At 40.7% G+C, this 26,296-nt stretch overlaps 3 protein-coding genes and 1 long non-coding RNA gene across 8 annotated transcripts in view; 2 read left to right on the top strand and 2 right to left on the bottom strand.

The window, feature by feature from the left end:
• Window positions 1-255: 255 nt before the first annotated feature.
• Window positions 256-5,782, top strand: grk7a (G protein-coupled receptor kinase 7a). Its single transcript, XM_046052166.1, has 4 exons — window positions 256-852; window positions 1,931-2,386; window positions 4,824-5,104; window positions 5,443-5,782. The coding sequence occupies exons 1-4, from the start codon at window positions 256-258 to the stop codon at window positions 5,780-5,782; spliced, it is 1,674 nt and encodes a 557-aa protein (XP_045908122.1).
• A 5,211-nt stretch (window positions 5,783-10,993) lies between these two features.
• Window positions 10,994-15,245, bottom strand: atp1b3a (ATPase Na+/K+ transporting subunit beta 3a). Of its 3 annotated transcripts, XM_046051807.1 has the most exons (8): window positions 15,231-15,245; window positions 14,469-14,736; window positions 13,098-13,226; window positions 12,675-12,773; window positions 12,356-12,549; window positions 12,105-12,155; window positions 11,468-11,554; window positions 10,994-11,379 (listed from the first exon to the last, which is right to left on the bottom strand). In XM_046051807.1, exons 1-8 carry the CDS (start codon window positions 15,234-15,236, stop codon window positions 11,212-11,214), a joined length of 1,002 nt encoding a protein of 333 aa, XP_045907763.1. In that variant the 5' UTR covers window positions 15,237-15,245; the 3' UTR covers window positions 10,994-11,211. The 3 variants fall into 3 exon arrangements, with proteins under 3 accessions (XP_045907763.1, XP_045907762.1, XP_045907764.1); XM_046051806.1 differs by lacking the exon at window positions 15,231-15,245 and having other exon boundaries at window positions 14,469-14,759; XM_046051808.1 differs by lacking the exons at window positions 14,469-14,736; window positions 15,231-15,245 and adding an exon at window positions 13,440-13,608.
• A 1,250-nt stretch (window positions 15,246-16,495) lies between these two features.
• Window positions 16,496-26,296, bottom strand: part of gk5 (glycerol kinase 5) — a 14,579-nt gene continuing 4,778 nt past the window's right edge. Inside the window, exons 7-17 of one of the 3 annotated variants that reach the window (XM_046051438.1) lie at window positions 25,427-25,502; window positions 25,059-25,120; window positions 24,894-24,967; window positions 23,808-23,868; window positions 23,227-23,353; window positions 22,870-22,974; window positions 22,550-22,644; window positions 21,927-22,030; window positions 21,775-21,831; window positions 19,165-19,298; window positions 16,496-18,478 (exon numbers count right to left, since the gene is read on the bottom strand). In XM_046051438.1, coding sequence (XP_045907394.1) covers window positions 18,303-18,478; window positions 19,165-19,298; window positions 21,775-21,831; window positions 21,927-22,030; window positions 22,550-22,644; window positions 22,870-22,974; window positions 23,227-23,353; window positions 23,808-23,868; window positions 24,894-24,967; window positions 25,059-25,120; window positions 25,427-25,502 — 1,071 coding nt within the window. In that variant the 3' untranslated portion in view covers window positions 16,496-18,302. The remainder of the gene's footprint in view (window positions 18,479-19,164; window positions 19,299-21,774; window positions 21,832-21,926; window positions 22,031-22,549; window positions 22,645-22,869; window positions 22,975-23,226; window positions 23,354-23,807; window positions 23,869-24,893; window positions 24,968-25,058; window positions 25,121-25,426; window positions 25,503-26,296) is intronic. The other 2 variants (XM_046051440.1, XM_046051439.1) reach the window with 2 other exon arrangements.
• Window positions 20,130-21,793, top strand: LOC123972156. The gene is made up of 2 exons (XR_006825372.1): window positions 20,130-20,170; window positions 20,854-21,793. It is a non-coding gene; the product is annotated as an uncharacterized LOC123972156 (long non-coding RNA).

Here is a 26,296-nt window from a genome sequence, read left to right on the forward strand (position 1 = left end):
GGCCACACAAAGATCCTTAAGCCAAAATCCCTCCCTGGTATTTAATTCTTAATGAGTAATTACTGGGTGTGTCAGTGTGTCTTAGGTTTGCAGGTAGGCTGGGTGGTGAAGGAGCTCATTTGCACACTGGCTCTGGAGCACTCTCACACAGACACACATTCTGAAAGACGCAGCACTGGTTGTAAGAGGGTATCCCTGGGGAGCCACTGAAGAACCCAGTCACTTAGGGGGGAAAGACCACATACAACCGCCAAGATGTGTGACATGGGGACACTGGACAACCTGGTGGCCAACACGGCCTACCTAAAAGCCCAGGGCGGTGATGACAAGGAGATGAAAAAGCGCCGTCGCAGCTTGTCTCTCCCCAAGCCTGAGCAATGTGCTGCAATAAGAAGTTCTATTGACAAGGACTTTACATCGCTTTGTGAAAGGCAGCCTATTGGTAAAAGGTTTTTCCGTGAATTCCTGTCAAAGACCCCCGAATATAAGATTGCTGCTGATTTTCTGGATGAGATGTATGACTGGGATCTGGCTGAAGGTGCAACAAAAGACAAGGCATGCCAAAGCATCATGACCAAGTATTGCAAGGCTGATTCCAAGACCTTCCTCTCCTTTCTTACTGGGGAGCCTGCTGACAAATGCAAGGCTGTAACAGATGCCACTTTTGAGGACGTGATGAAAGGTAAAGTCCAGGAAGGTGTAAGAGATTTTCTACAAGGCAAACCCTTCACAGATTACCAGAGCAGCCCATTCTTTGATAAATTCCTCCAGTGGAAAGAGTATGAGAAACAGCCCATCAATGACAAATACTTCTATGAGTTCAGAACTCTGGGAAAAGGAGGCTTCGGAGAGGTAAGCAAGAGCATCCACATAAAATTTTACAAAAGTCTGTGGAAATATGTGTTATGGCAAATAATTTATCTTTTAACACTGCTTTTAGTTGCATGATCCTCCCCAGGCTCCTGGGTATGATGGTGTAACAATGTATTACCATATTTTGTATAATGTTTGCAAAAATTACCAGAGAATATGCATTCAACATCATCTGGAATTGTAATTATGGTGGTTCAGTAGAGTATTGTGGTGCAGTGTTGATGCCTTTTCATTCTTAAAACCCTAAGCTACATAAATACATTTGCTTTAAAACATAAGAAAGGATATGCTAGGACAAGACCTTACATAATAATAAGGATTTAATCACGAGGTGCCCATGAAGTCAATAGAAAATCCTGGCTTAGGTTTCGTAAATTTAGTAATACAAAGCCAGATGCAGGAAGCAGTGATCTTCATTAGCAAAGTACTATGATCATTCAAATACTGATTAACAGAAACTTTTTGAGATTTGGTGCTCTCTTTTTTAAAAGACAACTTGCTATGTGAACATAATGAATGATCTGTAATTGTGTAAATTAGTAGAAAAAAGTAGTAGTATGAGTTCTCATATAAACGTTCTGAATAAAATAAATTGTTGTGATAATTATTTAAAAGATTTGAGAGTGCTTGTCCTGTATGCCAGACGCACATACAGAGGACCCATACTCGAACCCTGAGGAACCCCTTTTCTGAGTCAAGATCTTAGTAACAAGCTTGAGTATCCAACCTAAAATAAGGCAATTTATAAATACAATCATAGAAGTGTAGGAAGCTGTTTAGACATCTAAGAATTATTACAGTAATGTTAAAAGGGGTATGTTGTTTGAAAGGCTGCTACAATAACTAATCTTTTCAAAAAGTTGTCAGATTTCAGTCTTCTGATCAGTGTAGCACAATGGTTCCTGTGGCTCTCCAATGCTAGTGTTGGATCAGCCTGGTACCAGCAAACCATGCTTTGTTTCAGTGGGAGATGGATTCTAATTAATCGAAAGATAACTGCATGGACATTGATTACAAAAAATCTTCCTTTTTAACAAAATATTCTATCGTCCTTCAGGTATGTGCAGTTCAGGTGAAAAACACAGGTCAGATGTACGCCTGCAAGAAGTTGTGTAAAAAGCGACTGAAGAAGAAGAAGGGTGAGAAGATGGCCCTGTTGGAGAAGCAGATCTTGGAGAAGGTCAACAGCCTGTTTCTAGTCAACTTGGGCTACGCTTATGACACCAAGACCCACCTGTGCCTTGTCATGACCCTGATGAATGGAGGAGACCTCAAGTACCACATTTACAACATGGGCTATGATGGCAAGGGAGTAGACAAGGGCATTGAGATGAAGCGCATCATCCACTACACAGCGCAGATCACCACCGGCATTCTGCATCTGCATGCCATGGATATCGTATACCGTGACATGAAGCCAGAGAACGTGTTGCTGGATAGCCAAGGCCAGTGCCGACTTTCAGATTTGGGTCTTGCAATAGAGATTGCTCCAGGAAAGACTGTCACCCAGATGGTGAGTAGAGGGACACACAACAGTGATATTCTGGTTGAAATGGCAAAGGCCGGCGTCTTTACTCTTAAAACACAATAAAAAAGCGCACCAAGTTGCACTCATGGGACTCATAATAAGATTTTACACTGTGGTGAAAGATGTCTGACTTAAAGGGCCATTTCAACTATTATTCCAAGTCTTTGAAGTTGCACACACCAAAGGACAAGAAATGATCCTCCTCTGATTCTGTTATGTGCAACTGATCTCTAAATTATCATCAAGATTTTAGTCAAGTCATCATCTATCTGGTTGGACGGCACATACTCAGACACAAACAGAAACATAAAAAAATCAAACATCACAGAAACAGACACCACTGCTTGTTGGGTGACACCTCATCTACATATCCACCCTATCTGTGTTCACTTAACTGAAGATGAGGTTGAAACCAAAAACTGAACTGAACTCCTGAGGCTCTTGGACAGGCTGTCAATCTTGGAGGGGTTTTTACTCTAAATCCAGACAGGGATTACAGGATTGCTTAAAGATCTGTACGATGAGAATCTCTGAATCCATTATATAACTCATTCGATCCTTTAGCAGTGAGATTATAGCCTGGCCATTTATAAGCCACCATTTTGTGTAGGGGCTATTTCAGAGACCTTGGAGATCCAATGATTGTTGAAGTGGCAATCGATAAATCTAAGGATTCCCACAACACTTTACGAAGACTGTAGCCTGTAAAAAGATACCATGTCACCAAAGAGGTTAGCTTGATGTTATATTACATTGGCTGCACAGTGGGATTCTTACATCTAATGTAGGATCCTTCAACAATACACAAAAGTAAAGGCTGTTGTGACACCATGACGGCCTTTTAGATCACTCACTGAGCTTTAAAGATGTTGTTCAGGTGTTGTCAAAAATGACCACAACCTTAAAAATACTGATAGAGGAATCCAATAATCACCCTGTGTGCACAACATTATTTTCAAATATTCTGTCCTCTATTTTTATATATTACACCTCACCTGCACTAAACCTTTCTTCTAGATTCACTTGCAGTAGCAAAGAGTAAGCTCTTGGCTCTATGAACCTTTAGTAAGCTCATTATCCAGTACTCTGATGCTCCTCAGCCAGCCAGAATGACTTGGCTAACCTCCTACAGGCTGGCTTTGGTCCCCTAATCCTCTTAGTGGGCATTACACAAGTCTGTCCCTGATTAGACTGACAGATTCAGGTAAAAACCTACGGTGAACATGTTTAGACACGTTAGTTTGCAAACAAGGTGACTTTAACTGAAAAATGCCTGAACAACGATCAGATTAATTGCGGTGATCATTCTGTGACTTGTGTGATCACACACACAAAAAGAGGGGCTAAACGAGTGCTTTGCCCCTTTGATTGACCGGAGTGTGCAGGTTCTTTATTTATAAAGTTAAAGTGATCACCATCAGATACACCAATTTCAGAATAATAGAACTTTGTTACAAAAAGCCACTGGGAGTAAATATTAAGACAAAAAGGTTTTACAAACTTGTTTGGTCAGTAGAGTTGTAGTATCATGTCTTCACTAATCAGTGAGAAGAGCTTATTCAGACAAATCTCTGGCCAAGTCTTGTCACACCTGTTAAAGTAAAGAACAGAGAAGTCTACATAATTTTTTATGACTTTTGCAGAAGTAGTACGAGCCTGTTAAATGATGTGGTGTCATCAGGAGGAATTGTTTGAGGTCATGCTAGATTATACATGTCTTTAGGTGTTACCATATTGAAGTGGCTACAAAAGGACATCCTACAGTCCTCATAATGCCTATATGACACTTCACTTGTGCTAACATATGGATCTAATAAAAACTGATTTGCAGTAGCAAAGAGCAGGCTCTTGGCTCTATGCCAATTTGCAGTTTGTGTGTGTGTGCCTGGCTACGTGTTGTCTGGGTATTACGTATTTCTGCTGGCTACAGCATCCAGAAATGGCCACCCTTTTTATCAGAAGCTGGACAACCCTGTCAGTGTGTAGGCTTAGCATTAGGATTAAGCTCCTGGTCCGAGCCTGCGTGTGAGGTCACAGAGGGAGAGGAGAAGTGAGAGAGTAAGCAAGACAGCGAAAGGTGAAAGTTACACAAAGGCAGACAGAAAGAGAAGATGGCAAAGACTAGATTAAAGCTTTTAGTAACCCAGGCACCCAACCTGTGTGACTATCTTTCATTAGGGACGTATGAAGGTTATGTATCTCAGTTTTAAACGTGTTCTGTCCTTCCAGACCCTCTTTCTGTTGTATAAGTCTGTTCAGGAACAAAGTGCTCTTTGCATCTTTCATGTCACTGAACTGTCACATAAGTCTGTACATTCATTGCTTCCACTCTTTCTAACAAAGTAAAAACAATAAAATAAAAGTATTTATAGATGTACTTCATATTCAATCTTCCCCTTCTACCATTCTCTCTCTCCTTTAGGCTGGTACTGGAGCCTACATGGCCCCTGAGCTCCTGAACAAAACTCCATACAGGACATCAGTGGACTGGTGGGCCCTGGGCTGCAGTATCTATGAGATGGTGGCTGGCTACACACCTTTCAAAGGCCCTGACTCCAAGAAGGAGAAGGTGGAGAAGGAGGAGGTGCAGCGCCGCATTCTCAACGAGGAACCCAAGTGGGAGCACAAGTGCTTTGATGCAGCCACCAAGGACATCATCCAGCAGTTCCTCAAGAAGCCAATTGATGAGCGCCTTGGCATGAAGTAAGAGGTTCTTCTACTCTGTATAGTTATAAGCAAGCTCTGCCTGATATTTGCATACAGTGGCTTTGTCTGTGCATTCTGACTTTTAGCAGCATACTGTTTCTGTGTCCATTTTATTTCAATATTTTAAAAAATGTATCTATTAAATGTTATTAAATGTTTAGCGTTAGTCCCAGAGATCTTCATGGTACAATGGATGTTAGGCAGCTTAACCCTAACCCTGAGCTGAGGAAGCCTTCCCCTAACTCTAACCAAAATGTTGCACAAACCCATGAAGGCACTTCTGTCTAGCACTGTAGTTTTGAAACACTGATGAAGAAGTATAATGTTCTCATTAGGAACAACATGGAGGATCCTAGGAAGCACCCATGGTTCAAGACTATCAACTTCCCCCGTCTGGAGGCCGGGCTGGTGGATCCTCCTTGGACGCCCAAGCCCAACGTTGTCTATGCAAAGGATACCGGCGACATTGCCGAGTTCTCTGACGTCAAGGGCATCGAGTTAGATACCAATGATGAAAAGTTCTTCAAGGAGTTTAGCACAGGTGCCGTGCCCATTCAGTGGCAGCAGGAGATGATTGACACTGGACTATTTGATGAGCTCAATGATCCCAACAGGAAAGAGGGTGGAGGAGGTGGCGATGACGAAAAGAAGTCCGGCACGTGTATAGTGCTTTAAGAAACCGCATGTTTGATATCATATACCAGTGATAACACTCAACAGTTTGTTTGTGTTCTCAGTCAGATGCACATTAACATTGATGTAAAAGATGAATCATGTTTTATGAAAGAGGCAAGCACAAGCCAGGAATACTATATTACTTTATGAAGAAATGTCTAAATCCAAACTGTTTAAGAAAGGAATTTTTGAAAAGTGTTTGCAATGGAAGCATTCAACATAAGTTTTAAACAACTTGGAACAAACACACATGTAGATATTTGAAGGCCCTTTTAAACCTTGAAACTCTGCAGTTAGAGCAACCTCTACTGGATTGTGGGAAAGTTACAGCGTCTCATGGCACTCCCCCGCCATCTTATGCCCTTTATTGATGCCATCATAAGGTCACACTGTTTCTACATGTGACAGAGACAGTTCTAGTGTTTAATATTATATATATCATTGTATTTATATCCAGCTGTTTTCCCCTCTGTCCAACATTTTAGTTTTATAAAAGCTAAAAAAGCAATTGTTGCGATTGTATGTATTGTATATAGAGAAATCTATGCACAGAGAGAAAGGCAAAAATGTAAGTAATTTAAATGTAGGATTTCTTTTACAGAATATTAGGAATACTGAACACCTCCTCACTGAGTCGCTCTACTGTTGGTGCTATGAGGCTCAACTTAGTGAGAATGGAGACTCTTTAGCCCTGGGATGCTGGGAGAGAGATGAGTGCAGGAACATCAGTTAATTGCTGCATTTGAGGGAGAAAAAGTTAGAGGAGTAGGGCAATAAATTCCTGTACCAGGAATGTGCAGGTTGCCCTGTGCACGGCCCTGAAACACTGTGATAATAAGGCGCTCTTGTCTTAGTTTGAGATGAGTGTGAATAACTCAAACTAGCCAGATTCTGAAAATGATTCCACTGCTGTGGTCGTTGAGTATAGAGACTTGGGTTAGTTCAAAAGAAATTCCTTGTTATTCTTGTTTACTTGTCTCAGGGTAATTATTTGCTAAAGGTTTTAAAGTCCCAGATCTTCCAGAGTTGAGTTTTTACAGTTAATGTTAAAATGATTTAAATATATGTATTACATGTACTTGTAAATATAACTAATATTGCTACTAGAAATGTCAGATGTAAAGCAGAAACTTCATTGAATCCCGAATCAACTGAACAAATTAAAATATGTCTTTTAACGTGTCTTTTCTGTGATTATGAATATTTATGTGTTCGTCTCATTTGTTGTCTTGAGGCTCAACAACACTTAAAGAGCACATTCTCCACCAGCGTCAGAGAACTGCTTCAAATTGTGCCACGTTACTCACGGGCTATATATAACCACAGAGAAAGTGCAGCTGAGGACTCTGGAGTAAAACCTAAAAATATCAGTTGCATTAATCCCTTTCTGGATGCTGACTACAGCCAGGCTGTGCTCCAGGCCACCACAGCTGGGCAAGTTCAACTCTTATCTGATCAGGCGATACCCAATTGTATCCTTGCGCCTTCTTTGCTTAAATCAGCTCCAAATCCTCTCAGACAATGAAGCATCTTGATGTTACTGTCAAGTAACGGGTCTGAGCAGAAAACTACAGCTACAGTGCTGAGCTGAGAAACCTTATTTCGCCACATTTTGACATTTGATTTTTAGAGAGAATGCTGTGTGAATACTATTAAAAGACAAGTCTAAAAGTGGGCCAGTTCCTTGCAAGTGCTGAAAAGAGGAAAGTGATACAGCCAATGGTTTATTTTAGCAAATCTCTGCAAAATACTAGTGGAAAAGATTTAAACGGCAACACATAAAACACATATACACTCGTTAATGGGAGATTTTTCCAGCTCAGACTTTCAGTTTACAACATTTCCCAATTTATTTTCTTTGACCATAAGTCCAAGAAATAGACAAATGAAAATATGAGTTTTTTTGTGTTTTGTCTCAAACAAGACTTGTTTACAGCATTGTAACTCAAGGATGGCAAGAGTTCAGTAGGCACTCAGGTGGATTCGTGCTGCAGCTAAACCCCAAGAGCTTATCTCACATGTAGCAGGACTTGGATTCAGACTGCTGTTGACAGTGAAGGACAAGGCGGATGCTGCCTCGGGCGCTGTGGGAGCTGGATGGATGGAGGTGCTGTGAAATTAGAGCAGACAGGCATGATCAGACTTCTTTTAAAACTGACTTGATATATTCTGAATTCTACCTCATAGTCTAAACACGCACCGGACACAGCTCAGAACCAACGGCTCACTTTGACTTAAACAGGTGATTTAAAATAATTAGAAATAGAATAAAGGGCTGAGCTAATAAAGTGTTGGTCCCTCTTTTGTTAGACTAATTTTTAGCATATGAATTTATAAATAAATATAATATAAATATGTTTATTGGATGTGACCTCAGTGGGGGAGACTCTTTTGAGATTGTTGTGGAAACCAATGGCATGTTCAATTATGTGGATTTGTCTACATCGATTTGTGTAATCAGGAATACCACAAGATGCAGAGATGGGCAATGCGTCACTAACCTCCTCAGTTTCTGCAGCTGCCCAGCCCCTCTGGCAGCACCATGTTTGAGCCACACGGTCACCAACAGCTCTGCCTGTCTTGTTTCTAGCTCCCACGTGTGGCAGCAGATTTGTACTACAATGATGGTGATTGAGTGGCAACTGACTGAAGGCAAAAGATTACCAAAACAATCTAATTCAATCTGCCCGGTCTCTCTCAGCTAGCATGTTAGGAAGCACACAAACAAGTTTGAATTCAAATTCCTGTGTATTGAGTAATTTAATTTTCCATGCATTCAGTCAAATAGCGTTTTTGGCTAATTTGGGTAAATAAGAAAGAGAGATACTGCGTACAAGGCTAAAAACCTGACTAAAAGCAGTGGTAGACTGTACAATTACTCAACAACTGAAGAACTTTAAGGTACTTGTACTTGAGTATTTACATTAAGTGCTACTTTATATTTCTACTCCACTACATTTAGGGAAACACATTGTACTTTTTACTGCGCTACATTTATCTGACAGCTATAGTTACTAAGATACATTATAAATTAGGATTTAACAGTTACATACAAAAAAACATATATACACACATACAGTGCATTTTTAAAAGATTAAATCAGTGGTTCCCAACCTTTTTGGCTTATGGCCCCTTACAAAAAGCAGTGTATGGTTAAGACCCCTCGCATTTCAGATGTCAGTCCCACTAGAGATATTTCCCCTCTTAACTTTTTAGATGGTTTCATTTATATAACTGTTTTCGTGGCCCAATACTCAAAGTTTCCAATATTTTACAAAATAAAAGCAAAGATTGTAGAAAATCCCAAAACTGACTACACATTTGTAACAGCAGAACCCATCTCATGACCCCTCAGATGTATCTTGTAACCCTGGAGGGGGCATGAACACCAGGATGGGAACAACTGAACTAAACTGGCCGACTGTATGTAAAGCAGTTAAAACTAACTCAACCTCGACCAGCTACAGTAAAATGCTGCCCAGACATTGATGCATCAGTATTTTTAATCTAATAATGTCTCATATGAATTCATGTGCTAGCTTAATGATTCAGAAATCTAATAATTTTGGGTTTGACAAACATATGGCTAAAGTACTACACACTGCCAATCCTGTATGTGGTAACATTGCTACAATTGTCTCCTGGTAGGACAGTGGTTATCTTTTTTATGTATCTCTTTTATTTTAGTTGTGTAAAAGTTTTTTTTTTACACATGTACAAATATGTATTTGTATGTGGGTATGTATTTGTGTGTTTCTGTGGGTAAGATCTGGACCCCGAGTGTGTAAAAAAGTTTTGTGATTGATAGAACATAATGTTTTGACACTTTAAATATATATTACAAATAATACTGTAGATTTATTAAAATGTGATTCAACATGCAGTACTCTTACTTGTACTGAGCTATTGTTACATTTTTTGTATTTTTTTAACTTGAATTAAAAGGACCTAATACTTCTTTCAACGCTGACAAAAAGCTAGAACCCAAATTAAGAAATGATTACAAATTATACAGATGTAAATCTGTTTTTTTCTTCAAAATCACTTTTATTCCACAATTTATTTAATCAGGTCTTAAGGCACCCTGAAGAGATGTTACAAGTTGTTCTTTCAAATGCGGGTTCCTTTTAAGACTGTGTAAACATAGCTTTGAATAAGATAATTTCCTGTAAATCTTTGCTTAAATTATTTCTTTACAGTGCACAGACATTGTGTTTTGTGACAAAAATACAGTGTGAATTAAGTAAATATGGTAGATAGTGTAGATATATACATTGAAGAGTAATAGATTGGCAGACAATCAGATCAACAGGCTGAAGAAGAGAGAAAACTAACAATCTTTGAGACCCAGATAGATATACAGATCACGTAAAGATATACAGTACATAGTTACAGTGAACTCTTTATATTTTGCAATGCTTTCCCAGCGCCTCTGTACACTGTACTTTCTGTGTGTGTGTGTCACCTCAGCCACCATCACTGCGCAGCACCCGGCGAGGTGGAGCGAGACAACTTATCTAGTCCTGGAGGGCTCACCCACATGTTGGCTATTGCAGTGGAGAGGTGAGTAAACAGGAAGACGGGCAGACAGACAGACGGACATGCAGACAGACAGACGGCACAAGACTGGGTTGTGGCTATGCAGACCACAACACAAAGATCTATCTATAATTCCCTAAATATGGTAAGGATCACAATGTATTTATATGTAGAAAGGGACTTTGTAATTGGCATTTCATATACAGGGATACAGTGGCTATACTTGATTATCAACGAACGTTCCTATGAAGTCTCTGTGGTGTGATAATGTGAATACTCTGGAGATGTATGAAATGTTCTACTTTCTCAATTGTACTATACAGCAAGATAAAAATCCTCTCAACGCCAGCGATAATACAGTCGATCATACAGTTTGGAGAGATGAAAACAACACTCTCTTCCCGATAGCAGGAAGATCTAAAAAACGTTTTAAAAAGGTGAATCAGCGGTAACAGAACTGCTCCAAATGGCTTGGTTGCAATGGCTATAAGTTTTCTAATCACATCAATGCTAAGAAATAAAAAAAACAAACTGAGCGATGAACGAACAGTGCAACAGGTGAAAGAAAGGATGAAGGGGGTCAGGAGCAGAGCCTGTGTCTTGTTCTGGGGGGCTTTGAGGAGGTCAGCAAGGAATCATGAAGGAAAGAAGGGTCAGAAATGTCATCAAAGCAACAATCAATATCTGTATTTTACTGGCTCTCCTACTGGAAACCAAACTTCATCAGACTGTTTGGCCACATCTCCAAAATGCCGCCTTTGTGACCTATTTGACACTTCCTTCCATTGTTTTTATTATTATTATTATTTTTTTACATTTTTAAACATATATCCTTAGCAAACGTTGGCAGCCTCTGCTTCGGGTTTCTCTTTTACTGGCCGTCTTCACTTTTACTCCACCACCTTGATCCTGAAGGTAACGCGGCCCAGGAACTTATCCCTCTCATCGTTGTTCCGGAGGTCAGAGCCCTCTACCCTGCACTCCACCGACAGCTCCTTGTTGTAGTCCTCCTTGGTGAGCAGCAGCTTCACTGCCACCAGGGGCTGCACGTAAGTCTCCTGCATCAGGAAAAGAGATGCCATCTGTCAATAATACATCCATGTGAGGACGTTAGGGGACATGATCTGACAGGGGATGAATACTTACATGGGCTTTCTTGCCGTAGTAGGGGAAATACATCTTATCAATACGCCCCTCACTGGGGAAATACTGCATTTGGATTGGGTTGTCTCTCTGCACAGACGAACACGTGTTAGTCAATGTACATTTTACATTAAATTAAATGCATTTTATTATGTTAAATTAATAGTAAAATGAGACATTTTTTCAAGATCACATGAGACAGGACATGGAAAAAAAGGAAAACGACTCTCTGTTAGTGAAGAGATTTAAACGAAGTAGAAAACATGATGTGTTCCACTTCAATCTGCAAAAAGGGCTAAGGACTAGAGGATTAAAATGACTTGAAAATGGCACTAGGATGGGTTTAGAGGCATGCATAATGAACTGTTACATAATAAAAATGTGTTAACACCCCTACTGGCCTTATCCTGATAATTTACATATTATCTTACCCTAAAGCCGTCAGTGACAGCATGCAGAAAGAAATCAGACACAAAACAAACAAAAAGAAGGAAGAAATTAAATTAAGTTTAACAGAAAGAAAATATTGAGACTGTTATGGTCATCAGTGCTTTTTTGTGTGAAAGAAATGAAAAGAAAAAAAATACACATACAAGCAAGTAGCACATGTACAGTATAGCATGGAAAAATGTGTGTTTACTTTTACTGTGCAGTTGATGTAGGGATCCCCACGAGGTTTCAGGCCGATGATCTAAGAGGTGAGGGAAACAGGAGAGGTTGAGACTGTGTAGAAAGGCTGCTGCATGTGTGGAACCAAAACTGGAAATTAATCAATTCATTTTGGGAAGTGACAGCAAGCGACTAAACCAATGGAGATGCAAGCTGTGTGGGAAGGAAGAAAAGGTTGAAAGACAAAATTGTGATTTTGTAAAGGAGTAAAGTGGGTTTTACCCTGTTCATCTTCAGCAGCACGCAGGGTTTTCCCTCAGAGTAGCCAAAGTTGGTGTCAGAGAGGCCAGAGCAGAGACTCAGGACGCCCCTCTTGAAGCGACAAGCTTTCTTCGTCATGTCCTCGCTGTCATCCTGCATGAAATACTCTCCTTGTGGGCACTCCTCGTTCTTCTCCTGCTCTGTATCATTATATCCTGAGATGGAGAAAAACGGAGATGAACAGAGATACATTCAGGTAAATGGAAAGATCCATTGGAAAAAGACAGTGGAATCTGTTTTAATATTAATTTATGTCTTTATCTGGGAGAAGTGCACTTACTTTGCAGGAAGGACTCCAGGTGTTGGACATAATCTGCATACTTCAGCGGGTCAGATTTATTGAATGTGATATCCAATGAATTGGGACGAATCACCAATCCTGCAACAAAGACACAAAGCGAAGTAAATATAATAAAGTAACAAATGATCCCAACAGGAGAAACTAATGCACAGTCATCATCGGGATTTGTCTCCAATTACAGCTTGCGAGAAAACATTCTCAGACAAGCTCCACTGCTGATATCACACAGGAAGAGACTTCAAAACAGATCAATACAAAAAGCATCTGTAATGTAGCACATTATTGTGACAGCATCTCATTGGTGGGAGTATGAATAATGAATGCCTCAAAGAGAAATGCTGCCAGTTACGGTAGCTGAAAGCCATGTTCCTGCCCATGTACTTGCCGTTGAGAGACACTAACCTGGATAGGGAACACGGTCTCGGTACTTCGGCACATAGTCATCCAGAGTGAGCAGCATCACCCACATGGTCAGGGCAAACATACCAGCCAGGAAACAGTAGAAAACCAGGTAGAACAACAGGATGAGGGCTGGAGATAGTTAGAGAAACAGAAAGAGGATAGAAAGAGAGAGCAGACATAATGAGGGAAAAAGACAGAGAGTGGTCATGTATAATTAACTGTGAGCCTTCTGATTCTCCACATCTTTCCTCATCTGCAGACTGAGGAAAATTGTCATTTGAGTGTACAGTCCCTTTGAGAGAAACCATTTTGGATCGGGGGAAGGGGGGGAATGCTACTCACTGCTGACAAATCTGAGGCCATAGTTTGACTGGAGACCCCTCAGTTTTCAAATCACACAAGATGCTTGGATGACGCTGCTGTGCTCAAAGCATCTGAAGCCTCATTTATCCAATGCAGGGTACAGCCACAGTTATGGAAACATCTGACTCAAAATGGTTCACCACCATCCAGCTTGCACAGCACAGATGCCCTCTAAGTTGACAAAAAAGAAGGAAAAAAGGGGATGGACCCCTCAGCTTCCTGTTGTACACCCCCCTTTCTCTCATTCCTCTCCAACAGTATCCCACAATGCACCTGCCTAGTGTGTGAAAGAGAGAGAAAGAGGAGAGAGGGAATCCCATTTGACCTTGACAGGCATGCTAATGTGGGCGGCCATGCAACTGCAACGGAGCATCCCACTGCACAGCAGCACAGGGGCCCAGGCAGCCTGACAGCCGTGCGCTAGCCTATAGGAGCTGGCTGCTGGAGAAAGGGTGGTGTGTTACTACCTCACTCTGGAAATAACTGGGGAATCATTACATAAAATGTATGGCCTGATCAGCCATGGATTCAGCCCAGGAATGCTGTAGCACACTCCTCAAATATGATCAGGCACTGGGGGGGTTTTATCAGCTGGGGTCTTCACTGTGAACACAATCTCCTGGTAATCCTAATAAATGCAGATGATAAATATTAATAAAGAATTCTCTGCTGTTGGGATTGATCATCACCTGGTTGGTTATTTCTGCCTATGCAGCAAAGAGAGACTGGCGCACACCTTTGATAGCATCATCATCTTGGTGAGCCTCTTGGTAGAGGCTTCTCCTTTACACCTTCATGTAGGCCAATGATGGCTCCTCCGCTAAGCCAAGATCTATCTGGCAGTCATTTTAATCGACCCATGCGCAGAAATATGTAGCAGGCAATATATTCAAAAGGTACACATCTATGAATGTTCTGAAAATGCGTAGAGGAAGACACCAGGTTAGGTATAAGCCCCGTGAATGTCAAAGCACATCTACTAATTGCCTGTGTAACGGGGATCCTTACCCCAGCTGCTGGCCGTGCGACCCATCAGCTCCCCGGTCCTCGGGTTGTAGAAGGAGTCCTTCCAGCTGGACACATTCTCCTTGTTGGCAGGTTTATCCTCGGTACTCGCCATAGTGGTATTTATATATTTTGTTTGGTTCCAAAATGCACGGTTTCTTCTCCCTAAAAAAAGGCAGCAAAGGGCAGCGGGCGATGTAGTGAGGCGAAGAAGCCGGCGAGGCGGCGGTGAGTGGAGTGGGCGGTGTAGAGAGAGAAGGAGAGAGATGCTCTGGCGGAACAAAAAAAAAAAGAAAACGAGAAGGGGAAGGTGAGGAAAGGAAAGGAGGGGGGATCTGTGACGTCCACACAAGCCCGGTCGTGGCAGCTGATGCAGTGCGACCAGATGGATGTGCATTGGCTAATGAACGAGAGACGCGCTGAGACGCACCGTTACGCGCACAAATTATAAATAGAGCGCACACTATCTTTCTTCTGATCAATTATATTATAATGGCTACATGCGTTTTGGGAACAGTCTGGGATCTCCATTTTACACGAGTGTGTACAGGCTGTGGAATCCGTCAGCAAAACAAGAACACTTTCAGTGTGAAACCTCAGTATTTTAGGACTCAAAGTGAGTGGGTTCGCCCTATTTATCATCCTGATTTAATATAGATTCACCACAGCTCTTCTGGATGTATGCGAGTCACCAAACCAATCCTATAGGAGTGTATTGACAACAGCCGATGCACTGCCAAGCTCTGGTTTAGTGGACATACTCACAAACATAGCTTCTATACAATTTAATAATGCCAGTGATCAGCATATGTGACTGGTAGACTGCATAGATATTTGGAGCATTTGCCAATCCTTGTTGCTATGGCAATTGAGAACTACTGAAAGTAGAGTGTGTGTATAAAAGAGAGCGAGAGCGAGAGAGAATTAAGGACAGTTAACAGATGTGTTAACCTTAACAGAACGTCTTATCCCAGCGTCGTTTCATATTCATATAAATACATCAGCTACACCTGCGTAACAAATGTATTTCATGTTACTTATATTCAAGTCTCTGCTTTGCCTGTCTGTACACATGTAGACTATGTCATGCTGGGCAGCAGGGGGAGAAGCTGAGACACTGACAGGAACAAAAAAACAAAAAGACAAAAGCTTAACTTCCAACCCCCTGACACACCATGGAACAACCCCAGTGTGTCACACACAGAGAGAGAGAGAGAGAGAGAGAGAGAGAGAGAGAGAGAGAGAGAGTGAGTTAGTTAGTTAGTTATATAATGACCCTCATACAGGGTTCAGATCTTATGGGGGAGGGGGACTGGAGCGGTGGTCGCATTGCATCCAGTTCCTGCTGTCAGATTGAATTTGTTGCAAGCCAGGGTCCACCACAACTCATACAATGCTGCAGCAAGTACAATACTAGCGCACGCACACACACACACACTTCACTGATTAGTGTGAGAGCAGGCAGCACTGATTCATGGACTAGTCCTGTCTGTCTCACTCACTCTAGCACATTTTTCTCTGTGAAGGCATCCCACTGCCAAGCCAAACCCCACTGGCAAAAACTAACTGCCCATGTTTGAGTGAGAACGCTGAGATTGACAGCTAGGGTAGAGGAAGTGTTTGTGTGTGGGGGTCCGGTATGGATCTATGCAACGTACACAAAACTCACTTCTGCTCTTCCTCTGAGGGGACAAACACACAATCCTCCCATTGTCCCTTTCTGAGCACTCAATTAGCGCCCCCTTCACCATACCAGCACCATGAGCAGGAAAACACACCCCATTTGCCATTTGTTCTCAGTCACTCCATCCGCAAGCTACCATAGCAACCCTCACAGCGGTCACATCAGGGGGAAGCAATCCCTACACTCATCTAACAGCCTGTGTATCTGATAATTCCCCAGGCACAAGACAACAGCATTTCCCCTGAGTCCATGTGGAAGTAAAACCCTTCAGGCGGCATCTGTTCACGCACCGTGTCGGTGACACCTACTGTATGCACAAGACCCTCAAATCACCACAAACGACAGCTGATCATTTCGGTTTTTAATATTAGCCCTTTCACATCATACAAAACACTTTTAATGCCAATGTATGATCACATAAATGTATTGTTTGTCATTTCCCAGCAGCTTGGGATGACATTTGCCATTCAAGAACAAGTACAAGTGTTAGAAAATCACACATGTGACGATCTGGAATGCCATTTTGATCTGAGGTGTTAATTTTTTGCATTATACATCGTGTCTCTTTGCATAACAAACCTTTAAGTATATGTAGTAAGAATATTGCAGTATTATGAAAGGTGAAAGCATTGAACAATACCCAGCAAGTAGAACACATCTAGAATAAGATTCACAGTTTACATTTTCTTAGTCATTTGTGACATAATTCATCAAGTCAGGTAAACGATTTGAGTCAAACTTCATCATATGACATCAACATGGTTGTCCCCCATTTAACAATTCAACCATAAACAACTAATAACTAAAATAATGACTACACAACAAGCAATAACACTCAATACATATTTCTATGTGTCTTTATTCTGTTTCAGTTCCTATTTCTATCCCTGTTGGGCTGCAACTAACAATTCTTTTCATTGTTGATTAATCGATTAGTTGTTTGGTCTATTTAAACATCTTCAAATGCCTTGTTTTGTCTACAACCCAGATATCAAGTTTACTGTCATAGAAGAGTAAAGAAACCAGAAAGTATTCACATTTAAGAAGCTGGAATCAGAGCCTTTTGACTTTTTTTTCTTAATAATTTAATAGTCGACAACTAATCGATTAATTGCAGCTCAATATCCCTGATCAACTTGTTCCTAAACAACAGCGCATGAAGGTGCTAATCTGTGACTTCATCAAGATATGTCAGCTATTACAGCAAAGCTAAAACTTTGAATCCCTAATCTGACACATAAGCCTTTAAAAATACCTCTTACACTCAGTTCATTGCCTGTGTTGCATCAGAGGAGCGAGTAGCATTTCTGACAATGAGGTGCTGAAATGCTAAAATCCAGTATATAGTATACATATCCAGGATTCCCTTAAACAGAGCAAAACATGTACAATTTGTTTTTGTTCCAGTCACATTTCAACAACATCATCATTGCATTTAATAACTGTATTTAGTCTTGAAGATACGTTTAAGCACTGTGGAAGCGTGCAGCAATAAGTAATGATTACATAAATTAAGCTACTCCAGAAAGGCAACATGTGTGACTACATGTTTTCGACTGACATTTTTTTTAAAATGACAACATGAAAATACAGTTTGATCAACAACAACAAAAAAAAGGCACGTAAAAACATGAATGTCTGACATACTGCTTCCTATTTAGAGCTCTTTAAATTCTGTGGCGTCATGGAAGAAGTCCTTTTTTCCCCCCTCACAGACTATCAAGTGCGAATCTGATATCAATAATTTGAATCTGTGGCTCCTTACTAACACATGGCATGTGGTTGCTTTGGCCAGTTCATAAATTAAAAAGCTCTAAAGGCAGTCATTAGCACCCCCATGTGGGAAAATGTACAACTATTTTTCCATCTGAATAAAATGCTGTAACATGAAAAGGCACCGGTGGCTTGAGATCTGGAATGTTAAAAATCTGATGTGAAGAACTTGGAGATATGGTAACTTCAGTATGTGGGCAACAATTCAAGGCTGTGAAGGTGGCTGTTGGCGTGAATCCGACAGATTTGAGATGATGGAGTGCACAAGACTCCAAGCACTTTTAAGGACTTTCCAGACCTGTGCTAACCCTACATGTACTCAAAAATCATCATCTCATTTGGTATAACCCTGGATGTCCATGTGTGCGCATCCTGTCATGTCATGGCTTGTTGTACCAATTCATGGAGCGTCTGAGAGCTCCCTCCCAGCTGTGGATGACAGGGATGTATTCCTGACTTGGGCCGCCAGCACCCTCCTTGGGTGCTCCTCCTCGGGGCAAGAACATCTCGTCGGTACTCTGCAGCTTCTTCAGCTCTTCCCTGGTCCTCCAGAAGCCTGCAGTTGAAGTCAGAGGAAGACTTAAGTAAACAACATGAACACAAAACCCCTTTTAATATTACCCATATACAACACAGGAAATCAGATACACACAGGATTCAGCACTTTGAGTGATACAGTTGAGTCTATGCCCCTAAACACAATGCTATTCAACATTTTTTTTTTTTTTTTTACATATCACCCAAAACTATTAGTTACTGATCCACTAAGAACTAATGTTTCTCAGTCACTTGATTCACATGATTATTCGGTCATCAGCACCACCTGCTTTTGGCCCATTAAAACAACAAGAACAAATCCATCTTCTGTGTTTGATTTGATTAAGCACTGACTAATGTATAACAATCTAATTACATAATGTGAATAATTAAATGGAAAACAGGTTATGTAACAAAGAACAGCCTTTCAGTTTGCTGCTTCTGCCAGTGCCAGGAATAAAAATAGGACTTTTGATCATTACTTTTCAAATGAAACTCGATGTCATGACCAAGTGTTGTAATATTTTTAGGTAAAAAACAAAGACAGAAAGTGAAAGTAAAGAGAAACATTGAAGTGTTTGTGTCTAACTGCTTGACAAAGCTGCTATTCAAATTCTTTACAAGTTTCTGCTGAGTAGCCTCTTTAAGACCCACAGCTTCACACAGCTGGTTGTGATAGCCTAAAAGACCTGCAACTCTGCATACCCACTCCAAGTCCAGCGACAAAAGCAGCCCCTAAACATGACATTTCACGGTGTTGGGTTCTGGCTATCTTTCTGCCAAACAGGTCTGCAGTCAGCTGCATGACAAAGTCATTTGATGAAACACCACCATCCACCCTGAGACAGAAAGAGAGTAAGAAAGAGCACTCAATTATACTGCAACTCAATTTAACAGCATCAGTATCATAGAAACATACACCCATAATGCATTGCCAATAAAACTGGACTGCATTAGTAGAGGCAAGGAACACAAGCCCCCACTCTGTTACACACAGTGTGCTGGCTAAAGTCCAGATCCTACAATCAGATATTGCACTGTAAGTTGGGATATCAAAAGGGCTGTGAGACAAATTCTAGAGTTGATGTCCAATCTGTACAGTAAACGTAAATAACTACAACCACAGACTGTTTATTTAGTAGCAGGTAGGGCAGTGCTGTGTGAGAACAAAAAGTAAAGTATCTTAGTGTGTTCCTGGGTTTAAAAAACACTGGGATGCGAGTTTCTCTGATACTACATGTATGGAATCACTGTTGTGGCGTTTATCTCATCACCCATTATGTTGGTGTTCTTCCTGGATGTTATGGCTGTTATAGCCACGAATCCAGGGACAACTATAGAGAGCCTAAGTCCCTCCCCTTCCGGTGGATCAGCATGGGACCTTATTTTGGAAAAATATTGTACGGTAGTCAATGGCAGGATATAAATATTTTGATCCCGTTTGAATTTACCTGAATTACACATATGATCTTTGTCGATTTAAAAGATACATTTTAAATTAAAGAAGGTCGTAGTTTGATGTAAAACTGTTGATATATACGACTATGAAAATACGTAATTACAAAGACCACAAACCCAAAAGTCGCGTATGTGACGTCGTAACTTTCTCTGTCAATGACTGAAGCTAACGTTACTGAAGTTAACATCAAAACACTTACATGAGAGGATGATGTGATAAAAGAGCCAGGAGTCGTTGGATTAAACACATCAGGTGAGATATATTTCTGTGTGGAACATAGCTACATTATCTAGCTAGTAGCAAGAAAGCAATGAACGTTAGCTAGCTTTACCGCGCTAACATGTTGGTGAAGTATACTGAGGTTTCACACAAAACGACATGTAACTTTACTGTTTTACAACAAAATGCGACTTTCTTGACTTGGAAAATTATATTTTAAATTGACCAACATCATTTGTGTAATTCAGGGTTCAATTCTAACGGGATAAAAAGATAAGTTGTCTCTCGCCATTGACTACCGTACATATTTTTTTCCAAACTAAGGTCCCATGAGCTGGAAGCAGAAGTCAGTGACTTAGGCTCTCTATGTACATATTGTGTTGTGTGGGGGTGGAGATGACGCAGTGCACAAGACACATGCCTCTGGTGTGGGTGATTCCCACTGTGACACATCCACAAATGTATCCCTGAGCAAGACACTTAACCTCTAGTTGCACCAGAAGCGTGCAACCTCTGACATATCAGAACACTTATATATAGCAATTATAAGTCACTTATCATTCATATTCTGGATAGGGATGATAGATGGCTTAAAATAGGTGAAAGATGCCATTTATACCATATTGGAGAATATCTGAGAGTCTCTCAACAGAGGACAAGGGCTGAGACACCACTTATCCCCCCACCTACAATGCTGTCTTTTCATCTCTTCCCAGGAGAGTGAACAAACACATTTGGCTTCAAGCGACAATGCTAACAATGGACTTGGCCTCAGATGACTCCAACTACTATAATGACAATCATTACACCAGCCAGGAGCACTAATGAACCAAGTGGTATTGATTTCAACCGAGTTCAGTTGTCCTGGATTTTAACCTTCCTTGGATAACTATGACCTGGATAACTAACAATTTTCACAGAGATACAATTATGTCTACAACAAAAGAAGGGTTACAGAAAGCAACAGACCGTATTTGTGATTTCTGGAAATCTCGAGATTGTTCATTGCTTCAAATATCTCTGTGTCATTATGAATTATAATGGTTTATTTAAGATTGCCACTGTATAAACAAGCCTCCCATGCAATGCTTGTGTTTTCTGGCTCACACAAAATTATAACTGTTAAACAGAGGGTGAAGGATCAGCTTAGGTAAAAGTGGCAAAGTCAGCTCAGAAGTATAATGTGATATTTATGTAGAATTTAAACAAGCGCTTAATCTGGAAAAGTATCTGTTGTATGAAAACCAAAAGTACAGTCAGGCTATTTGTAATTTTACAGTGAACAACTCCTGAATTCCTAAGGTCACTGGAAGGTATAAAGGGCTGGATAGAAACCAGATATCCTCAATCTTTGTAATGACAACCATTTGTAAGACAAGTATCATATTTGGTTTGAATGTAAGACACCCATCTATGTTTAATTTAATTTAGTTATTAATCATATAAGTCAAAAATTATTTGTGAACTAGGTGGCTTTATGAAAGTTTCCTTACTTTGTTTAAGTAACATTTGTTGTACTTTAGCCATGCGGTGAGCCATTGTATTTTTCTAATTGTATGTTCTGTTTGTGCTCCATACCATGTGATCATGGTCTTGAATCCCACAAACAAAGTAACAAAAATAAATAAAAATGGTACCTGATCTTTGTGATAGGAATGCGAGTTTCCCTCATTGTCTCAAATAGCTGCTGGTTTCTGCACAGAATAACAGCAGTAAATGAAAACACTATCAGTTAGCATTAATAAGAAAGGAGTTTAAACAGAACCAACCTCTTCAAAAAAGGACTCACCTGAAGGCAACAGACTCCAGAATGGCCCGGACCAGATGACCTTTAGTGGTGGTAGGTTTGAGGCCCATGAGGGAAGCACAAGCTTTGGGATCATTCAGAGGAGCCTTTGGATAAATACAGTATAAATACAAATGTGTCAAATGTCCGTAAGTAAAAAACAGACCCCATTAAAAAAAGGTTTTAAAAAATGAACAATATAGTCCGAAACTCAACAGCCTCTGGTCAGCAAGAGTGCAGCTATACTGTTTTACAAGGTTACTGTGTATAGCTCTTGATTATAAAACCATTAGAAAACTTTGCATATAAATGTAAAAACCAAAAAAAATATATACAGGACACACACACTTACAAAGGCCAGGTCACAATGGAGGGCAGAGAAAAAAAAGAGACACATAACCATGTTATAGACAGACAAAATGAAAAACAGAAAAGTAAATCAATGCCTGTCTTGGTTAAAAATCTAATTATATGTGCTACAGTGAAGACACGTGGTTATGTATGTATTTAACCATATGATTTAACCATATGTTATATGGTTGATTACACATTAAACCAAATACTAACTGTATATAAAAGTAAACACATTTTTCTTTGACACAGATACACATGAACATCTACTGTACCTGCAGGCCACTGAAGGAAGGGACGAAATACACTCCGTCTGAGTCACTGACACTGTAAGCCATGGCGCTGGTCTCTTGGACGTCAGTGAAGAGCTCTGTAACCACACACACACACACACACACACACACACACACACACGACCTCTGAATCTGTCAGTCGCTAACATATTCAGTGTAAGGAGGATTTTCTCTTAAACATGGATAACTTTCAATTCCAGCATTGGGGTTTTTTAACCTTAAAAGTGTTATAAAACCTTTCAACTACTGTGCCAGTTACATTTTCGTGCTACTTTCAGATCTACTGCATACTCATCACTCACCAAGCTTTTGTGCCCATTTGATGGCAGTGCCTGTGTCTGCTCCATTGCCCTCCGCCAGATACACCACTTCTGAGCCAATCTTCCACCCCACTAGAGGATACAGGCCTACAGAGGGGAAACAATGGCTAGTAACGTGCCTGTATGGACAAATGTGGTTCTAAGTATCTTTTTTTTATTATCATTATTTTTTTATTTTATTACTTTGATAGAACAGCTGAAGAGAGAGAGACCGGATATGTGGGGAGAGAGGGGATGACATGAGGCAAAGGGCCTTGTAAATGGTGCGAGTGCTCTACTAGATGATCTAACCAGTGCTACCAGATTTAATAATCTTTATGTGCAAGTCTTTTGCCTTACCTGCCATGGACGTATGTGGTTTACTCCCGGTGTTGATGTCCATGAAGGTGCCCGTGCCCATGGTGATCTTGACATCACCTACGTCAAAGCAGCACTCTCCAAACATGGCTGACTGCTGGTCTGCCATCTATGGTATAGGGAGAGAAGAAGGTTTAGTCTCATCTGAGCAAGAGAGGAAATGTCTAAAACCCCTATGGTGTCTAATGAAGGACAATTCAAGTTTGGCTATATTACTTTTCATGTTAACCTCCTGTATCTATTAACTGATTTGCGTATACTCTTAACCTCTACCATACTGTAGTTATGAGCAAATGAATGAAAATTAATTTGTGGGTATGGAGTTAAGTATTTATTTTATTCTATTAAATCTGTCAATATTCTGCTCCGACTGAGTGAGACACAAGCCACAAGCCACATGTCCACCTGCTGCTAATTAACTAAATACTTTTTACAGCTTAATGGCAGTGCTATCAAATTGGGACACGCTGGCATAAATGGAATCAGAAGGATTCAAAGAACGTTTTTAATCATAATCAAACAGATAACAGAGACTGTGACACAACAAGATCTTAACAACTCACCACTGCCATGATGGGAATGGGCACGCCGAAGATGGATGGGTCTGTGGAACCAAAGTCTTGCCTAGTGCACCGTGAGGGAGAAACCAGAGACAATGCATCATCTACAACACTTTTCGTCAGTTCCCCAATGGCTGAGTGCAGGCAGTGCAGATTTGGAATGACAACTATACAACATCTATGTTGAGGTGGTGTGCTCTACAGTGACATTAAAACAACATACAGGTGTTAAAATGACTGGAAGGTTTAAATAAAAATGTCACATTTACATAATTGTAAAGATTACAAAAGTTGTAATCAGTTGCGGAATAATACTCATAAAGTGGACATTTTACATTACATTTATTCATTTAGCTGACGGTTTTATCCAAAGCAACTTACAATTGCTATATTTGTCAGAGTTTGCACGCCTCTGGAGCAACTAGGGGTTAAGTGTTTTGCTCAGGGACACAATGGTGTCTCACAGTGGATTCAAACACCAAAGGCATGCGTCTTATCCACTGCTCCATCACCAACCCCATTTTCAGTAAATGCATTAATTTTGACATTATGTTATCTCTTATGCAGACAGAAGTTTGCTTTTTTTGGGTTTTGTAATGACCTAAATAAATCTGACTTGTCCAGTCGGACATTTTCAAATGTATGAAAATGTTATGATTGGTGTTTCATTTAATTGACTGAATTTTATATTCACTTTAACAGTGGATCTTAACTTTCTTCTTAATATGAAGCAATATGTATTTGTGACCCCCTCGTCACAGGGAACAGGAGTTATGAAGAATGATTTAGTTGCCCGAAGAGGCAACAACGGTCCAAAAAAACAACATAATTTTGTGTAGCAGAATGATTCTGTAGCATTTTGTTTTCTTATTTCCTATATCAAACCATCTCACAACCACTAGTGTGGATCCCCTGATTAGGTGGATCCCCTGATTAGGTGTCTTCTGACATCTGGGTAACTGACTATATTGAGAAAAGTACACTTGGGGTGAATGCGATAAAAATATTTGCTTTTATATTAAAGTGCTTTTACTGACTTAAGATATGATTCAAGTGCTAGTTGGAAATTGAAAGAAATGGTTGACTCACCCTGTATTTTCTACTGTGGGGAAAATAGACAGAGGGAGAGAAAGAAGAGAGCAGAGAAACCCACTCCAACACATCTGTGAAAAAAGTCACATGATAGTAATATGAGACAAAAAAAACCCCAAACCAAATCAAAGAAACAATAAATAAACATTACACACACCAGACCTGATAGGAGTCGAAAATTCCTGTTGAACTGGCATTAGAGTAGTCTGTGGCATGGACGAGTCCTGCAACAGATTACGTGACATAAATAAATGTAATCAAAAAAATCCCCTTCTGCAGAAAACTTGTATGAGCTCCCGGTTAAATTCTCAACTTCCCCTCTCCCACAGGAGTTAGCTCAAAAATTTCTTAAGAATTTCAGCCAATCAATTATGCAATAGGGTTGAAAACACAAAGGACATTCTGTCTAGGTCTTAAAATCCTGTTAGACAATGTAGGAAATGCAATCCACTGGACGGTTTTCAAAAGAAGTTGTGCTCATAGGGACACATTCGCATCAGCTTAACATAAGCTTCACATGCCAAACCCACCTTTTGTGAGTTTGAACAGGAGCCAGGTGTCTATAGTTCCAAAGCAGCAGTTGCCTTCATTTACTGCTTGACGAACCTGATAGAAGTAAGAATGAATGGAATGAGTAGGTAGGTAGGTAGGTTTATTGTCACAACAGGTTATAGAGTGAAATTGAGTTTTGTAACTCCCTTCTGCAGCATAGCATACAATATACACTGCTCAAAAAAATAAAGGGAACACTTAAACAGCACAACGTAACTCCAAGTCAACCACACTCCTGTGAAATCAAACTGTCCACTTAGGAAGCAACACTGATTGACAATCAATTTTACATGCTGTTGTGCAAATGGAATAGACAACAGGTGGAAATTATAGGCAATTAGCAAGACACCCCCAATAAAGGAGTGGTTCTGCAGGTGGTGACCACAGACCACTTTCTCAGTTCCTATGCTTCCTGGCTGATGTTTTGGTCACTTTTGAATGCTGCCGGTGCTTTCACTCTAGTGGTAGCATGAGACGGAGTCTACAACCCACACAAGTGGCTCAGATAGTGCAGCTCATCCAGGATGGCACATCAGTGCGAGCTGTGGCAAGAAGGTTTGCTGTGTCTGTCAGCGTAGTTTCCAGAGCACGGAGGCGCTACCAGGAGACAGGCCAGTACATCAGGAGACGTGGAGGAGGCCGTAGGAGGGCAACAACCCAGCAGCAGGACCGCTACCTCCGCCTTTGTGCAAGGAGGAGCAGGAGGAGCACTGCCAGACCCCTGCAAAATGACCTCCAGCAGGCCACAAATGTGCATGGGTCTGCTCAAACGGTCAGAAACCGACTCCATGAGGGTGGTATGAGGGCCCGACGTCCACAGGTGGGGGTTGTGCTTACAGCCCAACACC

This window comes from Micropterus dolomieu, linkage group LG06, assembly GCF_021292245.1.
Source record: "Micropterus dolomieu isolate WLL.071019.BEF.003 ecotype Adirondacks linkage group LG06, ASM2129224v1, whole genome shotgun sequence".
Taxonomy (NCBI): domain Eukaryota; kingdom Metazoa; phylum Chordata; class Actinopteri; order Centrarchiformes; family Centrarchidae; genus Micropterus; species Micropterus dolomieu.

Excerpts from the sequence above, each read along its gene's own strand:
- grk7a (XM_046052166.1), top strand. The coding sequence starts at position 256 with ATGTGTGACATGGGGACACTGGACAACCTGGTGGCCAACACGGCCTAC. Across the intron at positions 853-1,930 it reads GAAAAGGAGGCTTCGGAGAG|GTATGTGCAGTTCAGGTGAA; the intron begins GTAAGCAAGAGC and ends ATCGTCCTTCAG. Across the intron at positions 5,105-5,442 it reads GATGAGCGCCTTGGCATGAA|GAACAACATGGAGGATCCTA; the intron begins GTAAGAGGTTCT and ends TGTTCTCATTAG.
- atp1b3a (XM_046051807.1), bottom strand. Across the intron at positions 11,555-12,104 it reads ACATCAACTGCACAGTAAAA|AGAGACAACCCAATCCAAAT; the intron begins GTAAACACACAT and ends TCGTCTGTGCAG. Across the intron at positions 11,380-11,467 it reads ACTACGGCAAGAAAGCCCAT|GAGACTTACGTGCAGCCCCT; the intron begins GTAAGTATTCAT and ends TTCCTGATGCAG.